General features: G+C 33.3%; 1 protein-coding gene across 1 annotated transcript in view; it reads left to right on the plus strand.

Moving 5' to 3' along the window:
- The window catches only part of LOC137210719 (CUB and sushi domain-containing protein 3), a 705,705-nt gene that overhangs the window by 646,683 nt on the left and 42,510 nt on the right, over positions 1–16,512 (plus strand). Inside the window, exons 53-55 of the mRNA XM_067712783.1 lie at positions 1,059–1,235; positions 11,062–11,241; positions 12,852–13,025. Coding sequence (XP_067568884.1) covers positions 1,059–1,235; positions 11,062–11,241; positions 12,852–13,025 — 531 coding nt within the window. The remainder of the gene's footprint in view (positions 1–1,058; positions 1,236–11,061; positions 11,242–12,851; positions 13,026–16,512) is intronic.

Below are 16,512 nucleotides of genomic sequence, written 5' to 3' on the forward strand. Positions count from 1 at the left end.
GAGATTAGTTAGGTAGATTATGAATACACACATAATGGAAAACTCTCCAGGTACTAACCTTTATGAGAGAAAGATGCCCTAATTGTAATGTGCAAGATGTATAAGTTTTCTGTCTATACACACATACACACAAACATACAGCACCATTACCAATGATTGAAAAAATTAAATATTTAAGATGCAGCAAGAGATATATGTGGTACTTTCTGAAATTATAAGTACACTTCATATTCGTATAGATAGCAAATTCTGTAAAGTATTAAGATGCCTTCTTATACTACAACAAAATTAGGTACTGCATTTGACATAGGCTTGCTTTTAATATATTTAAAAAATTCACTGATGCCATTGATGGCAAATAGTTAAACATAATACAGAATAATCATATAAGGCATTTGTGTTTCTGACTCCTATTTAGGATACATTGAAAACTTAATGAAAATCATTCCTAGAATTTTAGTGACTTTGTTTTTACTCAGTTAATTTTTTGTACACTTTGGTCCAGAAATAGAGATTATAAAGTTTTAGTGCAAATCAGTTATATACTTATATAAATAAAAACATACATGATGCTTATAATATTTAAGCGTGTTTTATATCTGTTTTATTACAAGTATAATTATAGTAAATCAGTGTATATTTTATATCTGTTTTCTTACAAGTATAATTATAGTAAATCTTTGTTTCTTCTCGTTACATATCTTCCAATTTTACATGAGCTGCTTTTTAGGCAGAGACTCTTAAAATTCTTCTTTGAAAGACTTTGTGTTACCCCAAAGCAATACTCTCAAGTAATTACTGTGCAAAGTTTTACCAAAATGACTCACAAAATTCTTTAAAAAGTAGCTTTTATATGATTTGTATCCCAGTAATTAAACTAATAAGATATAAATTCATCTTGAATTTCAGCTCCTTATAAAAGAGAATTCAATGCTTATTTTAGAGGATTTTATTGCTCCTTTGGATAATCTGAAACAATCATTTAGTCCTTAACTTTTTGTGAGAGGATTCCTAAATGCACTATTTTTATATATACTCTTAACCATTTTGTTTTATAGCTGTACAGTGTGGTAACCCAGGGACAACAGCCAATGGAAAAGTCTTTCGGATTGATGGCACAACATTTTCTAGTTCAGTCATTTATTCCTGCGTGGAGGGATATATCCTTTCTGGACCTTCAGTTAGGCAGTGCACAGCCAATGGAACATGGTCTGGAACTTTGCCTAACTGTACAAGTAAGTTTCTTCTCAGTATTTTGAAGTATCACTAGGTATGTGAAAAATAGTTATATAAACATGTATGTGTGTGTTTTGTAATTAATCATACCAGGCAAGGTTTTGAATATTTGTATTGTCCTTCACATTAAAAGATGATGATAGTGTTACGGTTCAAGTGTACACTAGTGAGTTTAAGAATCAGTTGGCTTCCAAGGTATCACATTGGCAGAGAAAAGAGGGATCACAGAATATCAGTGCTATTAAATGTAATTTTACAGTATGTTAAAAACAGAGATGAATTATCAGCTATAATCAAGACTAAAAATACAAGGAATGTACTTTTGTTTTGCCAATGTAGCACATATTAATTGTTGACTTGGCTTTTGAAAAAGCAGACTGATTATTTTTGGGTTCGTGCACTATTGTCGGAAGTCCTGATGGCTGATTTGCCCTCTTGAGATGTTAAAAAATGTGGCATTTCAGAGATTCAGCATCATAATGAAATTACCCACTTGTTGGATTTTTTTAATGTATTTAAAATTCCTATATATAAATTAATGCCTATATATGGAAAAATAGAATTTATTTAACAATAATCTATCCATTGGAAAATCACTGCTGCTTATATTAAGAAGAACTGCAGTAGCATCATGTAAATCATGAAATTTTTGAAAGAAGAGCTATTTTAGGATGTGTTCAGAGACTCATTCAAGGAGTCATGAGACGTTGCTAAAGCCCTTGAGTGAAATAGGCTCTGAGGAGACTAATGGAAGTTTCTTGTGTGTTGAAATTTGAACAGATTATACTTTTGCTGTAGAGGCCCTCATTAAAAGTCGTTTGTGAATATTAACATAAATGGGCATAAGTAAAATTTGTAAATGAGAAGCATGTTGCTTCCAGGATCCAAAAAGATGCTGAGCTTATTTTAATGTTGTGGTGTGGAGAAGGTCAATAGTTCTTGACAGTGTCAGTGGTAGAGCAGCCCTTTGCTGACCTAGTAATTCCCAGAAATTTACTAAGGAGGCAGGCCTTGTACCATGTTTGGGCGAATGATGCATCCCCCACCTTTTTCTTTAGCTCTTTTGTGAGTATTTGTATTTCCTGAATAAATAGCTGAAATAATCTATTCAGAGGAGGATGCTGTCAAACTAATGCCATGTCATATCTGTGATTCTTGAGAAAGTTAGTTGTAGTTAATATCTTACCTGAAAACTGTTGAGATACTTCGTGTATATTGTGTCTCTTCAAAGGTAAAGGCACACTATGGCTGGAAGTTTGTTGAAATAAGCACTGAATAGAACATATCAGCCAAATGTGCAATAGCAAAATATTTCTCAGTTGTTAATTTGAATCAGTAACAAGTTATATTCCTGGCCTTGTGTCAGCACCAGATACTGTTACATCTAATCTTTGCGAGTAGTTTTTTACTTCACCTTGGGCAGTTTTCTCATGGCTTAATCAGTATTCTGCCAAATAACTCAAGGAGTTTTCTCCTTACGTCTCCAGAGATCTGTGTGTGTGTCCTCTCTTGTATTCTGTCTCACTAAGTCTGTCCACTTTGTTGTCTCCTGTCCAATCCATCTTTTCAACTCAGGGAGTCTGCCGGGCTCTGCATGGGGTCCTTCTCCCTGTGCCACAGCCTGGAAACTCTCTTTGGGCAGTAAGACGAGGCAGTCATAGCAATCACCTCATTTGTTTCCTGTCACTCAAGGATCACTGTGCTTTGCTGCCTGATGAAACTTGACTTTTTTTGAGGGGGGTGGGATTGGGAAGTTGTTTCAAATGGAGAGTAAATTCTTCCTTGTTTCTCCATCTTGAAGGAAAGAAGTCCTCCTACTTACTTTGAAAATGTCTCATTTTTTAAAATACTGAACATTCTAACAATTAAGAAATATGCTTTACTGTTTTCATAGTACACCACCCCAATCTGAGCCTTTAAAACTCTTACCTAGTACCCTTTAATTATTAGCTCAAACGGCACATTTGGCAAAAGCCTTCTTAGGGCACTTCTTCCTCATATCCACTTTGGCTAAAACTGATCTCTCTACATTGTATAACTCTTTTATGGCAGTTCCTTACATCACTAAACTATAAACTTAATAGGGCATTAGTACCTGGGGCTGTTTATATCATTGACCCTCTAGCACCTGATACATAAATTGACCAAGTAAATAGTTGTTGACTGACTCAAATATCTCATATGAATTTAATTTAGCTATTAGTGCACATGACTTACCATTCCACTCCATTTTAAAATACTTGCAGAGAGGGCTTGTAATTTATAGATAACATAGCACACAGTTTCTGGTATATAGTATGTTTTCAATATATAGTTATGAAAAAGAAGGAAATAATGAATATATTCAGAATAAAGGAAATATACTGAGTAACATTTTTTTTCACATTGAATAACAATTTTTTTTATTCATGGATAAATACCTAAGTCTTTTATTTAAAGTATTTTCCAACTTTAGTAAAGAAAAACACATACTAGTTCTTAAGATTGAAAATTAGATTAAATTTTTTACTGAATTGGTTTTCCTTAGGAATTTTTAAACAAGTTAAAAAACACTCAATTCAACACAGACCGGGAGCAAATAACGTATCAAAATTTAAAGTTTCTTTTTTATGTCAGTTCTTCAAGGAGAAATATTGTGTTGAGTAAGGTATTTCAAGCATTAGCTTTTAAATGATGAATTGCTATTAAACTAGAAACTGAGAATTTTAACAGTTGATTTACTTCACAGCAAACACCTCAGTAGCAACCCAAACCAAAAGCAAAAATAAAAATATCCTTCAAAAAGAAACACAGAGAGAGGTTTCAGTGGAAATTAAAACAGATTAAACTCCTGTAATTAAAGAATCTAACATACTGAAAATTTTATATGTGGTGATCTGTTGTTGATTAGAACAAGTGTTTCAGAGTCCTTCTCATTAATTTGCAGTGGAAGTTAATTTCAATATATGATTGATAGAATCATGTAATTTTGGAGCTGGAAGAGATTGTATTGTAGTCTTATATGCATAGGTCAGGAAATTGAGGCACCAAATCATTTAACTGATTTACTGAATACTGACAGAGCTCACCACTAAACAGTTATTTCTGCCACATAAATGGATGAAATTTCCCATTAAATTAATTTTTTCATATTTTATATATACCAGAAACATTAAATTCACATAAAGCATATGTTTAATAAATTTTGATTTAATGTAATTGCCTTTTGTAGGCATTATTTTTCTAGTATCTGTATGCAAGGACATAAACATGAATTTAAAATGAATTAAATTAAGTATGAAAAAATTTAAAATATTGAACTAAATTTCTAAACCAAATTCCTGATTCCAATTTTTGGAAAACCCACCTAAAGAAAACAAAACCTTCCTTTTTTTCTTTTCATTCAAAGTGTTACTATTTCTATTCATAATAAATAAATTTGTCATTGCTTACCATTTGTTAGGATTTATGTTAAGTGCTTTACACAAGTTCTCTCACTTAATCCTCAGAACAGATCTATAAAGTATATACTATTATCCTCTCTATTTCACATTTGAAGAAATGGTATCTTACAGAGAAAATATAACTTTCTTTCCTGTGCTAACACAGCTAGTAAATGTGGATTCTAAGATTTAAACTCAAGTCTTTTTAACTCAGGAAGCAATGTTATCAAGTTCACTTCATTTTCTCCTTCTGTATTTTTCCTCCTCCTTGTTTTCTTGCTTTATTTCCTATTTTTTTTTTTACCATAGTCAAATATATTTGACATGATATAAATATAGGGCATTGCTTATAAGGCATATGAAAATGTTTTGTTAATTTATAGCCTGTTCCTCTCTTACTTTTCCAATTTGTCTACATTTACCAATTGGAGTTCTGCAAAGTTATGTCATTTTTTAATGAGCTGATCACTTGTAAAATTTGTGTTTGCTCAACAGTACTTTCCACTCAAAATTGCAATTTTCTCTATATAGCTTAGCAATAATTTTTTGGTTATCTCAAGATGAGAGTTCAAACATATAGTACAGGTATGTCAATAATAAATCTAAATCTTGCAGGAGATGAAATATTTTAATATGATGAGTCAAAAGAAAAGAACAGGAGTACTGTTGAATCACATATATTATAATTGAAAATAGGGATCTGATAGATTTAGGACAATATCAGTTGAAAGAGATAAAATCAACAAGATTGATTACATGACACACGTTTCAATATAGGATGATTTGAATAGGAAAGAATTAATAAAAGTCTTAAAATATAGTTGAATAAATCATCTAGTTACAATGGTTGAATGAAAGTAAAATATAAAGAATTGAATTATATTTAGATTTTTTTTCTACATTTTAAAAATAAAATTTTGGTTACTTTAAATGTTTTCCCCCTCCGTAACTGGGCTAGTTATCCTTAGGCAGCTAGTACCTCCTGCATAGTGATAATCAAAGGAGTGATCCAATTTTTAGAATATTATTTTATTTTTAACTTATTATAGTAATATAGTTTATATAAAATACAGTTTAAATGAAATAGAAAGAGAACCGCGGGTATATAATATAATTGGATGACTTATGGATTCAGTTAATAAAAACTCATTTACCTAGAACCTATCATAGAGCCCTTTGCCAGGAACTGGCAAATTTTAGTAAGGTTGGTCTCTGGTCTCTAATATTTCACACGCAGTAAAGTAGCTTTGGCATTTCAAGCATTTTTGCCCTTTGAGAATTTCCTACCAGAGTGATTTGCAAATATACCTTTTATTTGCTTGATTTCCCAGCAGCAAAACAAACACACACACACGCACAAACACACACAGATTTTTTTGTTCTTAAAACACTCCTTTCCAGTCACATGTGTAGATGTGTCACCTGTGATTTTCCTTATCCATTTTCATGATTTTAGAAAACATTTTTGGAATAAACATAATTAAATAATAATGGTAATGCCCCTACTTTTCTTCCTCATATCTAACCTTATTACAGATATTGGTAAAAGGATAAAATGTTCCTCACATAAATTCTAACTGCTAATATTCTCCAGCTTCAGATTATAGAGGAATTGAGAAATTGTACACTTAATCTTTCTCTAAAAATATGCCTCGAAACCAAGAACTCTTCCCTCTTCTCTATGCCTATCCTTCTGCATCTCCAGACAGGTCCTTATTAAACCCACCACCAGTGCTGGAGTATGACGTTTCCCCCAAATAACTAATTTTCTCATGGGTGAGTAAAAGAATATATCATGAGATCAAAATCATGCATTCAAATATCGTGAACACTTTGGCAGAGAAATTATAAATGTTAAGAAACATCCACAGAACTTAAACCAAGCTGGAAGGAAAAGATATTTGCTATAATACCAAGAAGCTTGTAACAGTGTCCTGATTTTAAGATTTGGTGAAGTCCCCTTCTGTAATGTTCAGACTGAGAGAGAAGATCTAAAAACTAAGCACAAGTAAATACTCATTAAAAACATATATACATTTTTTATTAACACAGAAACCCTTCAAGATACTAATAGTATGGAAACATTATCTTTCACAAAATCTAACAGGCAGAGCCACCTCTGGTACCTAGGGCACATAGTGTTTGGGAAAAAGATACAATCTGTGCCAGGACAGGGCTTGTCAAGTAAGGATTGGCTGTCAGGTCTAAAGAAAAAGAAGAAAAAAAAAAAATATATATATATATATCTGTATATGTGTATATATATATATATATATATATATATATATATGTATATAATTTGTTTCTTGGATATTTTTTTAACCTACCAGGACTTCTGCTTCCAAACTGATCAATGCCCTGCATCCTACAAGTCATTTGGGCCAGGGACAGCATACTTAATCATATCCAGTGATGAATGAAACTACAGCTTTTTGTTCCAAATACCCAACACAGAAATGGCTCTTACCCAGTCTTTTTTTTACCAGCCTGAGAATTCTCATGGATTTTTTTTGTAGAGGATAGGTCAGGGAGCTGGGCTAGTCTTACACAAGAGAAAGCTGGGGGCTATCCCAGAATGAAACTGGGGGAGATGAAGCTAAAAAGTCATCTAAATCTTCTCAAGAAGAGAGAATTATCCTTCAGGGCAGCGGTTCTCAGACAGGGGTGATTTTGCTTCCCAGGGGCAATGTCTGGACATGTATTTGGCTGTCACATTGCAGGTGAGTGGGATGAACTGTTGGTATCTAGCAGGTAGAGATCAATGTTAAACACCCCCCCCCCATGCATAAAGCAGCCAAGAATTATTGGTCCCAAATGTCATAGTGCCAGGGTTAAAGTTGAGAAAACTTACCTTACTGAGATATAAAAAGGAAACTAACTTTTGCGTTGGGAGATTATGTAGAATCAGAAGTGTTACCGGGGAAGTGGCTTGAGCACCTTTCTGGAACTTCATTGTGCTACAGAACTCTGTTCTGGACTTGAAACCCAGCAAAGCACATGTGTAATGATGTCCAAGCAAGCATGTCCATTGCTGCACTGTGTACAGTGGGAAAATGATGGGATAACTCAAATATCAGTCACAGGGGTTTGGTTACATGAATCATATTGCATGTATATCCATGCAAGGGAATATCATGTCATTAAAAACAAGTTAAATGGATCTATATGTATTAACACGCAAAAATGTTCATTAGATATTGAGTAAAAAATGAATTCTGTTGTAAAAGTGTGGGTAATGTGATCATATTTTTTTAAAAAATGCATATTTATAATGTTCATTTAAGAAGTTAAAAGAGAAAGTAGTTTTGAGGTGGCATAGATTGACTAGAATTAGTACAATTATGTTTTATATTTAGCATAGAGGTTATATACTTAGATTTATCATAAATGATGCCAAATAAGCATCAATTACATGATAGAAGCTAATTAGAAAAGCTCACACAAAACCAAACTCAAACCTTTCAAACAATTCATGTGTTTTTGAGAATTTGAGTTGTTTAATTATTCCTTACATACTCATTCACTCATTTATTCTTTAAACAACTATTTTACTTAATCTCTTATGATGAGTCATGCCCAAGACTAGGCTCAGAGAATACAGTAGTGTAGAAAAGAGACAAAATAACTGTCTTCATGGAGTTTATTGGGTTGTTGGGTGTGTGGATGCATGCGTGTGCGTGCGCTTTTGCTGTGTGCATGCACTCTTGCTGTGTGCGTGCACTCTTGCTGTGTACATAAGGGATTTGGTGACCTTAGAAAAAATTCTCTTGCATTAAACCACAGCACCCTGTTGTTAGGCACTAATGTCTCTGAATTTTAGGGGAAAGCCCTAAAGAGCTACTATTCTAAGGTTTTGCCTAAAAAAACCCCGAAAGCCTCTTTTTGTTGCTGAAAACAAGCTGGTGGTGACTGAATTGACTTGTGGAGCAGGTGCTGTTTACAAAGATTGTTGCTATTGGAAACTTCCTCTTTGACCTTTGCTTCATTATGAAACCACCAGAACAAATCCTTCTAAAGCTGTTGTTATCAGGCATTTCATTCGTGATGCTGCCAAGATATGCAGAACTCTTCCTCAGTCTTCTCTAAAATAAACCCTCTGTCTTCTTTCGGTGGCTACATCTCACTCAGCTCATGTGCCTTACTACTGGGTTAGCTGTTCTTTCTTGCCAGAATTCTAATTCAGTCTGTAAAGCGCTGCCCAGAAAACAGTAACTATCTGTTGGTGTTCTCTTTAATTTTCCTTCTTCTTAGCTTTGAATCTAGATTAAAAATATAAAATAACAAGTAAAATAAAATGAAGTCTTAAACTCATTTTTATATGATTACACGTTTTAAAACTGCCAAAAGAATTGACATCTTATGGTAAACAAGTAGGATTTGATTTCCTATTCAACTCAGTTGTACAATTTAAAAAATATTTTCCTTGTCAGTAACTAAAAGAATTAAAATCATCCTATATACAAAACTCTTATTAGGAGTCAGATAGAAACACTCAATGAGTGATTTCAGCAAACTCTTCAGGGCTCTGAGCATTAGCAGGCGGAATGTTGTGAATATTATTCTTTAATTTAAATGTCATCATTCATGGTCCTAAATTTCTTAGGCTCAACAGATTAGAATAATATGAAAAAAACCTTGACATTCATAATTTTAATGGTAAATTAATAAATACAATATAATTTAATTGTCATTAAGGTCTTCTATGTCTTAATCTATTTTTAGTCTTTAACCCTAGACTTCCAAAATGGGAACTATTAATTAATTACTGTTAATTCAAAATAAAAATGAGACAGTATAACTTAGATTTACCTGGTAAAATTATTTGTCCTTTTATGAAAAAAAAATTCAAAAGGCAAAACAAATACTAAAAGGCAGGTATGCCACATGTTTTTTGTCTCCAGAAAAGGAAAAGTGATGTGACCTTTTGTGTTTTCCTTTTTCTCTTAGCCACCAGAAAGCGTTTAGCCAAGCATGCTTAAATCATGTTTCTCAAAACAGCAAGTGCTTTTGTGGCTTATATATGATCTCTGTTATGCTTTGTTCTTAAATGCCATATTTAGACTTAATTCTGTTTCCTATGCTGTCATCAGTCTTTTTGAAAGTTTTTGTGTGGCGTCATTTTATAAATGAGAATATTATATATGTAATTTGAGACAGCTTTATGGACCAGCATGATTGTTAGGATCTCGTGCTCAAAAGCCTCCTGTGGTTGATGTTTAATGCTCTGTGATCACTGTCTCAAAATTTTTAATGATTTAATCTTTGAATTTGTGTTTTATAATCAAAGCCCACTGGGACAATGGAGCATGTGCTGAAGGTTTGGAGAGTCTGCTCTTGTACAATTTGCCTCCCTGCCTCCCTGTCTTTCTAGGATGGGTTATAGGCCTTTAGCTCCCTACCACCTGCTGCCCCTGGCCCTGCCTGGCCTTCCCACTCCCACCCCTGCTCTGGGCCACTGATGCCTTCTGCCCAGCCGGTCCATCATGTCATTAGCAGAAGGAGGCTCACACTTCACCTCTGTTCTTCACCCCTTTGTGGGGTCTGGGTGCAAGCGTGGGTGGGGCTGCTTGGATTTGGCTCTATTCATGGAGTCTTGGGGCAGAGGCAGGGCAGCAGCTAACCCTTTCCTAGACTGGCGATACAAGGCAGATTTGGCAAGCACTTGACAGAGGCCTCTTACTCACCCCTAATCCAGGAAGCAAACACATTCCAGAGTGGAAGTCGCAATTTCTTGAGGATTTTTCTGTCACTTGGGATGGCAATGAGATGATGGAAATGGGAAGTTGATTTCTCTATCCCTAGCTCTGGCATTTTCATTTTTCACTAGGCCCACAAATTATGTATCTTGCCCAGTATGTGATAAATTCACATTTTATAGTTTATTCATTCTTTCATTTATTCAATAAAATTATTATTTTTGCACCTAGCATTATGTTAGTTAAAAACTATGATAATATCCAGTTGAGTGGCACTGTGCAGAAAATATACTCTCAGTCCAGCAAGCCTGATAAATTAGAGATTTCAGTAACCATATATAGGAGTATAAATTTCAAATGTTATGTTAGAAATCTCGATCCTATAGGAAAGCTTCTTCATGATTATTTAATTCAGGTTAGAAGAGGTTACCACATCAGAGTTTTTTACAACATAATAGCATACTAACCTGGCCTTTTCGAGTCTAAATGACAGTTTCTGAGCCATGTGTATAGAATCTGTAATAAATAACTGATCATAATCAGGAATTGCCAGTATGTGGTTTAAATATGCTTATGTTTTATCATTAAAAATGAGCATGATAACTAATTTTCCCTACTTTTATATTAAGTATGGCATATGCTTACTATTTCTTTCCATTAAATACATGCCACATTAACTATCTGCTCTTCCAATCCAATATTGATAGTAATCAGTTGTGGAGACCCAGGTATACCAGCCAGTGGACTGAGATATGGAGATGATTATGTGGTTGGACAAAATGTTTCCTACATGTGCCAGCCAGGCTATACAATGGAATTGAATGGTTCCAGAATCAGGACTTGTACAACTAATGGCACTTGGAGTGGAGTAATGCCAGCTTGTAGAGGTATGATAATGATTTCTTCAATATTTATAAGTGATAACCACCACATATTTTCTGCATTAATATGCAAATTTAAAGTAAATTTAAATAGTGTTTTTTTGTATTGTTTTGCTTTTTTTTCTGGTACCAAAATTGAGTGCTTTAAACCATATAGATAATAACATATAAGATTTTAAAACATTTTAACAAAAACATTATATCTCATTGTAAGTAATGATAATGAACTGTCATACAACCAAAATAACAAAAATATCATGTTCTGTGCTATGTAATCACCATCAACATTTATATTGATTGATGAATACTTAAAAGAGAATATAACCATAATGAACCATAATGAACTAGAACTTTAACTTAACTTTTACCTGGGTCGAGTTATTCATGGATGGGAAGAAAAACTTTCTATAATTTGAAAACAATCAGCGTGAATTGTAGAACTGTACTTTTTCTTAAAAGGTAAACCTGTTTCTTTAAAGAATGCAATCTAGAAGTAATATTTTAGTCAATATAGGTGTAAGTTTACTACTTTATGCTATTTGTTTTTCCATTGAAAATATTTTCATAATTTTTTGTCAATTTTTTTATTTGTGAAATACTGTAGATACAATGTCAGATAATTTATACTGTTTTATAGTAAGACTGATTGTTAATCATCGAGATTTCTCATTAAGGTACATCTCTAAATGCCTATGAATTGCGAGTTTAATATCTCCCTGATGTAATCTAACACAAAAGAATAATACCAATGTGTTTCTTTTCTTCTTGATTACACAGTTGCCTAATCAGATCACTATAAATATACAGTTAGTCTGTGAAAATATATGAACAGACATTTTATATTTTATACATTATTAAAATATAAATATAAAATATTTCATACATTATTAATTGATTCTGATAATGACAATGTTATACAACTCCCAAAATTTATTTATATATGTTGCTAGTCATCAAAATAAAATCATTCCTCATTTTTAGATTTTATAATTGGTACCCCTCTTTTTCCCTTCACCTCTGTCACCTTATCTAACTCATCTTTGCTCGAGGACAACTTAATTTTAAAATTGAATGTTTAAAAATTTTATAATGCATTTAGAAGCTATATAGTAAGTTTTAGCATATGAATCTAAGTGGTTGATAGAACAAAATTTGGATATTTTAATGAGATACATAATCTGTGTTTTCAAAAATATCACAGAATTACTCCCAAATTCCTTGCTACAATGCTGACACTTTATATAGCCAAACAACCCAGCACTTCAGTCTTTCTAAATGTCACTGGAAAATAATTTTATATAAAACCAGTAATTTATCAGTTGCAGTATACTGGATAGAAGGTCACCCTCTCTTTGCCTTCCCTTCGATGTCAGAAAGCTTGTTATTTTGTAAGAGAATATCTGACAACCAGTAGCCATTATGTTGCCAAGTAGTCACATCCTGGAAAGACTGATTCCAGGGATGTTTCAGGAATACTACCAGGAGAATAAAACATGCCACACCATATTGTCCTCCAAAAGGTTGAATTAGCACATATGCCTCTTCTAATGATATTTATTTTTTTAACACCAGGATATTTCAACAGCTGTGTCTAATCGTTTTTAATGTAATTACAGCTGTTACCTGCCCAACTCCTCCCCAGATTTCTAATGGAAGGTTGGAAGGAACAAATTTCGACTGGGGCTTTAGTATTAGCTACATCTGTTCTCCAGGCTATGAACTATCCTTTCCTGCTGTTTTGACCTGTGTAGGGAATGGTACCTGGAGTGGAGAAGTACCACAGTGCTTACGTAAGTATACTTTCCATACTTAAAATTATGTTTTCACTCTCCTAGAGCTACTTACTGTGATTACAGCTGTTACATAATTTTTTTCAGATTTTTCCAGGACAAATATGAGATTGTTAAGCTCTTTCCCATGCATAATTAAAATTCAATTAAAATCAGCATTTACCAGTGTAGCTGTTTTTTATGCAATCCAACCATTATGTTCCTTCTGCTCTAACTTTTAGACTAAACTGCTTTGTTTGCAAAACACACTCTACATTTTACACATCTTGTTTTTTTGGGTGATGTCCTCTACTCAGGTTTATGTTCCTTAAAGGCAGAGATTTTTGTTTTTGTTCACTGTTGTACCTCTGGTATATAGTGCAATCCTTGGCAGGTATCAAACTTAGAACGCTATAGTAATTAAGACATTACAGCATTGATACAGGGATAGAAGGTAAACCAGTGTTAGAGAATAGAGAGCACAGAACCATTTTATTGATACTTGATGTATTATAGAACAAATCAGTGGGGAAAGAATGGACATTTCAATTAACGCAATAAGGCAATTCGTTTACACACACACACACACACACACACACACACACACAATCTTTGTCTCACACCAAATAGCAAATCAATGTCAAATCATTAGGGAATTAAATATAAAAGTTTTAAATATTACAACACTACCTAAATGACCTTGAAGTAAGAAAGGATCTCTTAAAATGTGATGCAAAAGCTCCACCCATAACTGAAAAAGTGGAAAAAATAAGCTACATTATTAATTTAAAATTTCTCATTTCAAAAGGCCAATCATAAACCTGATAGTTTATTTGAAGAGCTTCCTATTAAGTGATTGCATGCCACCATTTTGCTGGCCCATCAGATCATTCATATCACATTTGCTACAGAGAGTATTACTAACCAGTTTTATTGAGCATGAGACATAAAACTAATTTACTTCTGCAATTGTGGTCTGTTAGACTTCAATTTATGCAACATCTAAAGAAGCTCCTTCTAGGTAATATGATTTATTAGAGTGTGTTCCAAGCCTCAAGGTTGATGTCACACAAATTGACCCTTAAAATTCTGATGCTAAGGATGATCTTAAAACAGACCAATGTGTTCTGAATGAGACTAGATATTCTACAGCTACTTCAGAATAAATAGCAACAAGGGGATTTTACAGAGATGAGTTTATGGTAAAGTTTGTTTGATATGAATGAAAAAATCTCAATCAAAAAGTTTCTTGATATAATGTTTTATTTTTTGATCTATTAAAATGCAAATAATAATAAAATACATACTATAGACATTTAAATTGTAATAAATATCCAAATATAATAAGGCTCACTTTGTCCCAGTTGCTTTACATATATTATTTTTAGTACATAGAACTCCTGGCTAAGTATGTTTAGTCATGACATTTTAATAGATAATGACACAGGCTCAGAGAGGTCAAATTGTAAGGACACTGGGTAACTCTGCCATCATTTGGGGGACCAGCTACATTATTGTGTGGCCTAAAGTCATATTACTAGTAAATGGCAGAGTATGAATTCCAGTTCAGAGAGGTAGACCTAAGAGACAATTCTCTTATCCATTGAATAGCCAAATTCAATAATTTTAGGTATTTAACAAAGAAGAAAATCTTTTCTCATTAAATCTGTTCAAACTATGCCTTTTTATCTTAAAGTTTATATCACTGTGAACTGAAGCCTTTTGAAAATAAACCCTGTGTCTTAAGCCTCTAAACTTGACACCAATAGGTTGTTTGGTTTAGTACATGAAAATCTAAAGATAGAAAACAGATTGAATGATGGGGGGGCTGGGAAGGGGGATTGAAGAGTTTATGTGGTTGCATCTCTCCTCCTTTCTTTTTTTCATTGAATAAAGATAAGATTCTGAGTTGAATGACTCAGCAGAAATATGCTAGAGAAACATTTCAGAAGTAAATTATAAAATAACTGTGAGATAACTTAGTAATAGAAATGATTGCTAAAGCTGAAGTACCCACTGATAATGCTCACTGAGGAAATATCCATTGAATTTAAAATGTGCTAGAGATACACAGACTAATAACACAAGGAGCCTGGCCTTTGGGGTTTGATATTATGTTGCTAGAAGTGTTTGGATGCCAAGTACCACTAAGGCTTACAATATCTAAGAAATGGTGAAAATTAAAACAGAACACAATAAATAAATATTTATTTTACATGTGTTACTATACTTGGAACATTTCCCCAGTTTATTTTATTTTAATATTTACTTTATGATTACTTTTCATCTTAACTGTTTTAAAAGAAAAAAATGTTTCTAAAAAGAGGTTTAAAAGTCCAAGTTTCTCTTAGAGTCTTGAATTTCAGGGAAGGTCTTTGAACACTGCGTTTGAGACTAAGGTATTCTATAAATATGGTATTCATTTATTCCAGGTTTCCTGGAGCAATTCTTGTTTATTCTGTTATCCTGGTAGGTGTCCTATCCAGTTAGAATCCTCCTTTTACTCTCAAAAGTGTCTTGGTTTGGATGATGCATTTTATAGTCACTCAACCTATAACTATCTTAAGGCTACATTTATACTTAAAAACATTTGGTTATTTCCGTTTGCTTTATAGGGGAATAAGCTTTCCGGTGCTGAATCTGCAAATTTAAAAATTGAGTATACTTTTAAAACATAGTTAAAATAGTAAATTTTATGTTATGTATTTTGGACTACAGTAAAAAAGAAATTGAAAACATGCTATATGTACTTCGCCTCAGTTATCTACTAGATTTGAAGCCATCTGATCTCATCCTCTCCTACAGTTCTGCATGCTTACTCTGCTCCAGTCTCACTGGCCTTACTCTCCCTCCAGCATGCTACATTTGACCCAGCACAGGGCTTTGGCAATGCTGTTTCCTCTATCTGCAATGTTCTTCCTTGCGAGAGAATGGATGGCTAAATGGTTTTTTTCCTCCAAATCTTTTCTCAGTGAGAGACACCCATGCTACCTTATTAAAATCCACTACCACTACTCACCTTCTAGCACATCCACATGTACAGTCCTGATCTCCTTCGCACAGTATTTTTCCCCATGGGACTTATTATCTTCCCATATACTACCATTTTTACTTATTAATTATGTTTATTCGTTTGCTTTCCTCACAAAAGCATAAACTCCACAAGTGCAGGAACCTTAGTTTGTTTACTAATAAGTGCAAGCACCTAATATTACCTAGAATAGTGTTTGTTTTTTAGTACTTTAAAAATATATGTTGAATGGAATCATCTAATCAATTTGTTTAGAACTATTGTCAAGTTGATTTCTTCAGTGATTGTAGAACATTGAGATTCCTTGGTTTTGTATGGATCTGGATTCTGATGGCCTTCTTTTCTCTTTAAAAAACTACCACCACCCCCCGCCAATATTTTGAAGAGGAAGACAACCGAATACTCGGATACTAGGATACGTGATCCGAGTGTTCAACAGAGCACGTATCATTGAAACAAATAACTATATCTTTTATA

The sequence above is a fragment of the Pseudorca crassidens genome, chromosome 17, assembly GCF_039906515.1.
Source record: "Pseudorca crassidens isolate mPseCra1 chromosome 17, mPseCra1.hap1, whole genome shotgun sequence".
NCBI lineage: Eukaryota > Metazoa > Chordata > Mammalia > Artiodactyla > Delphinidae > Pseudorca > Pseudorca crassidens.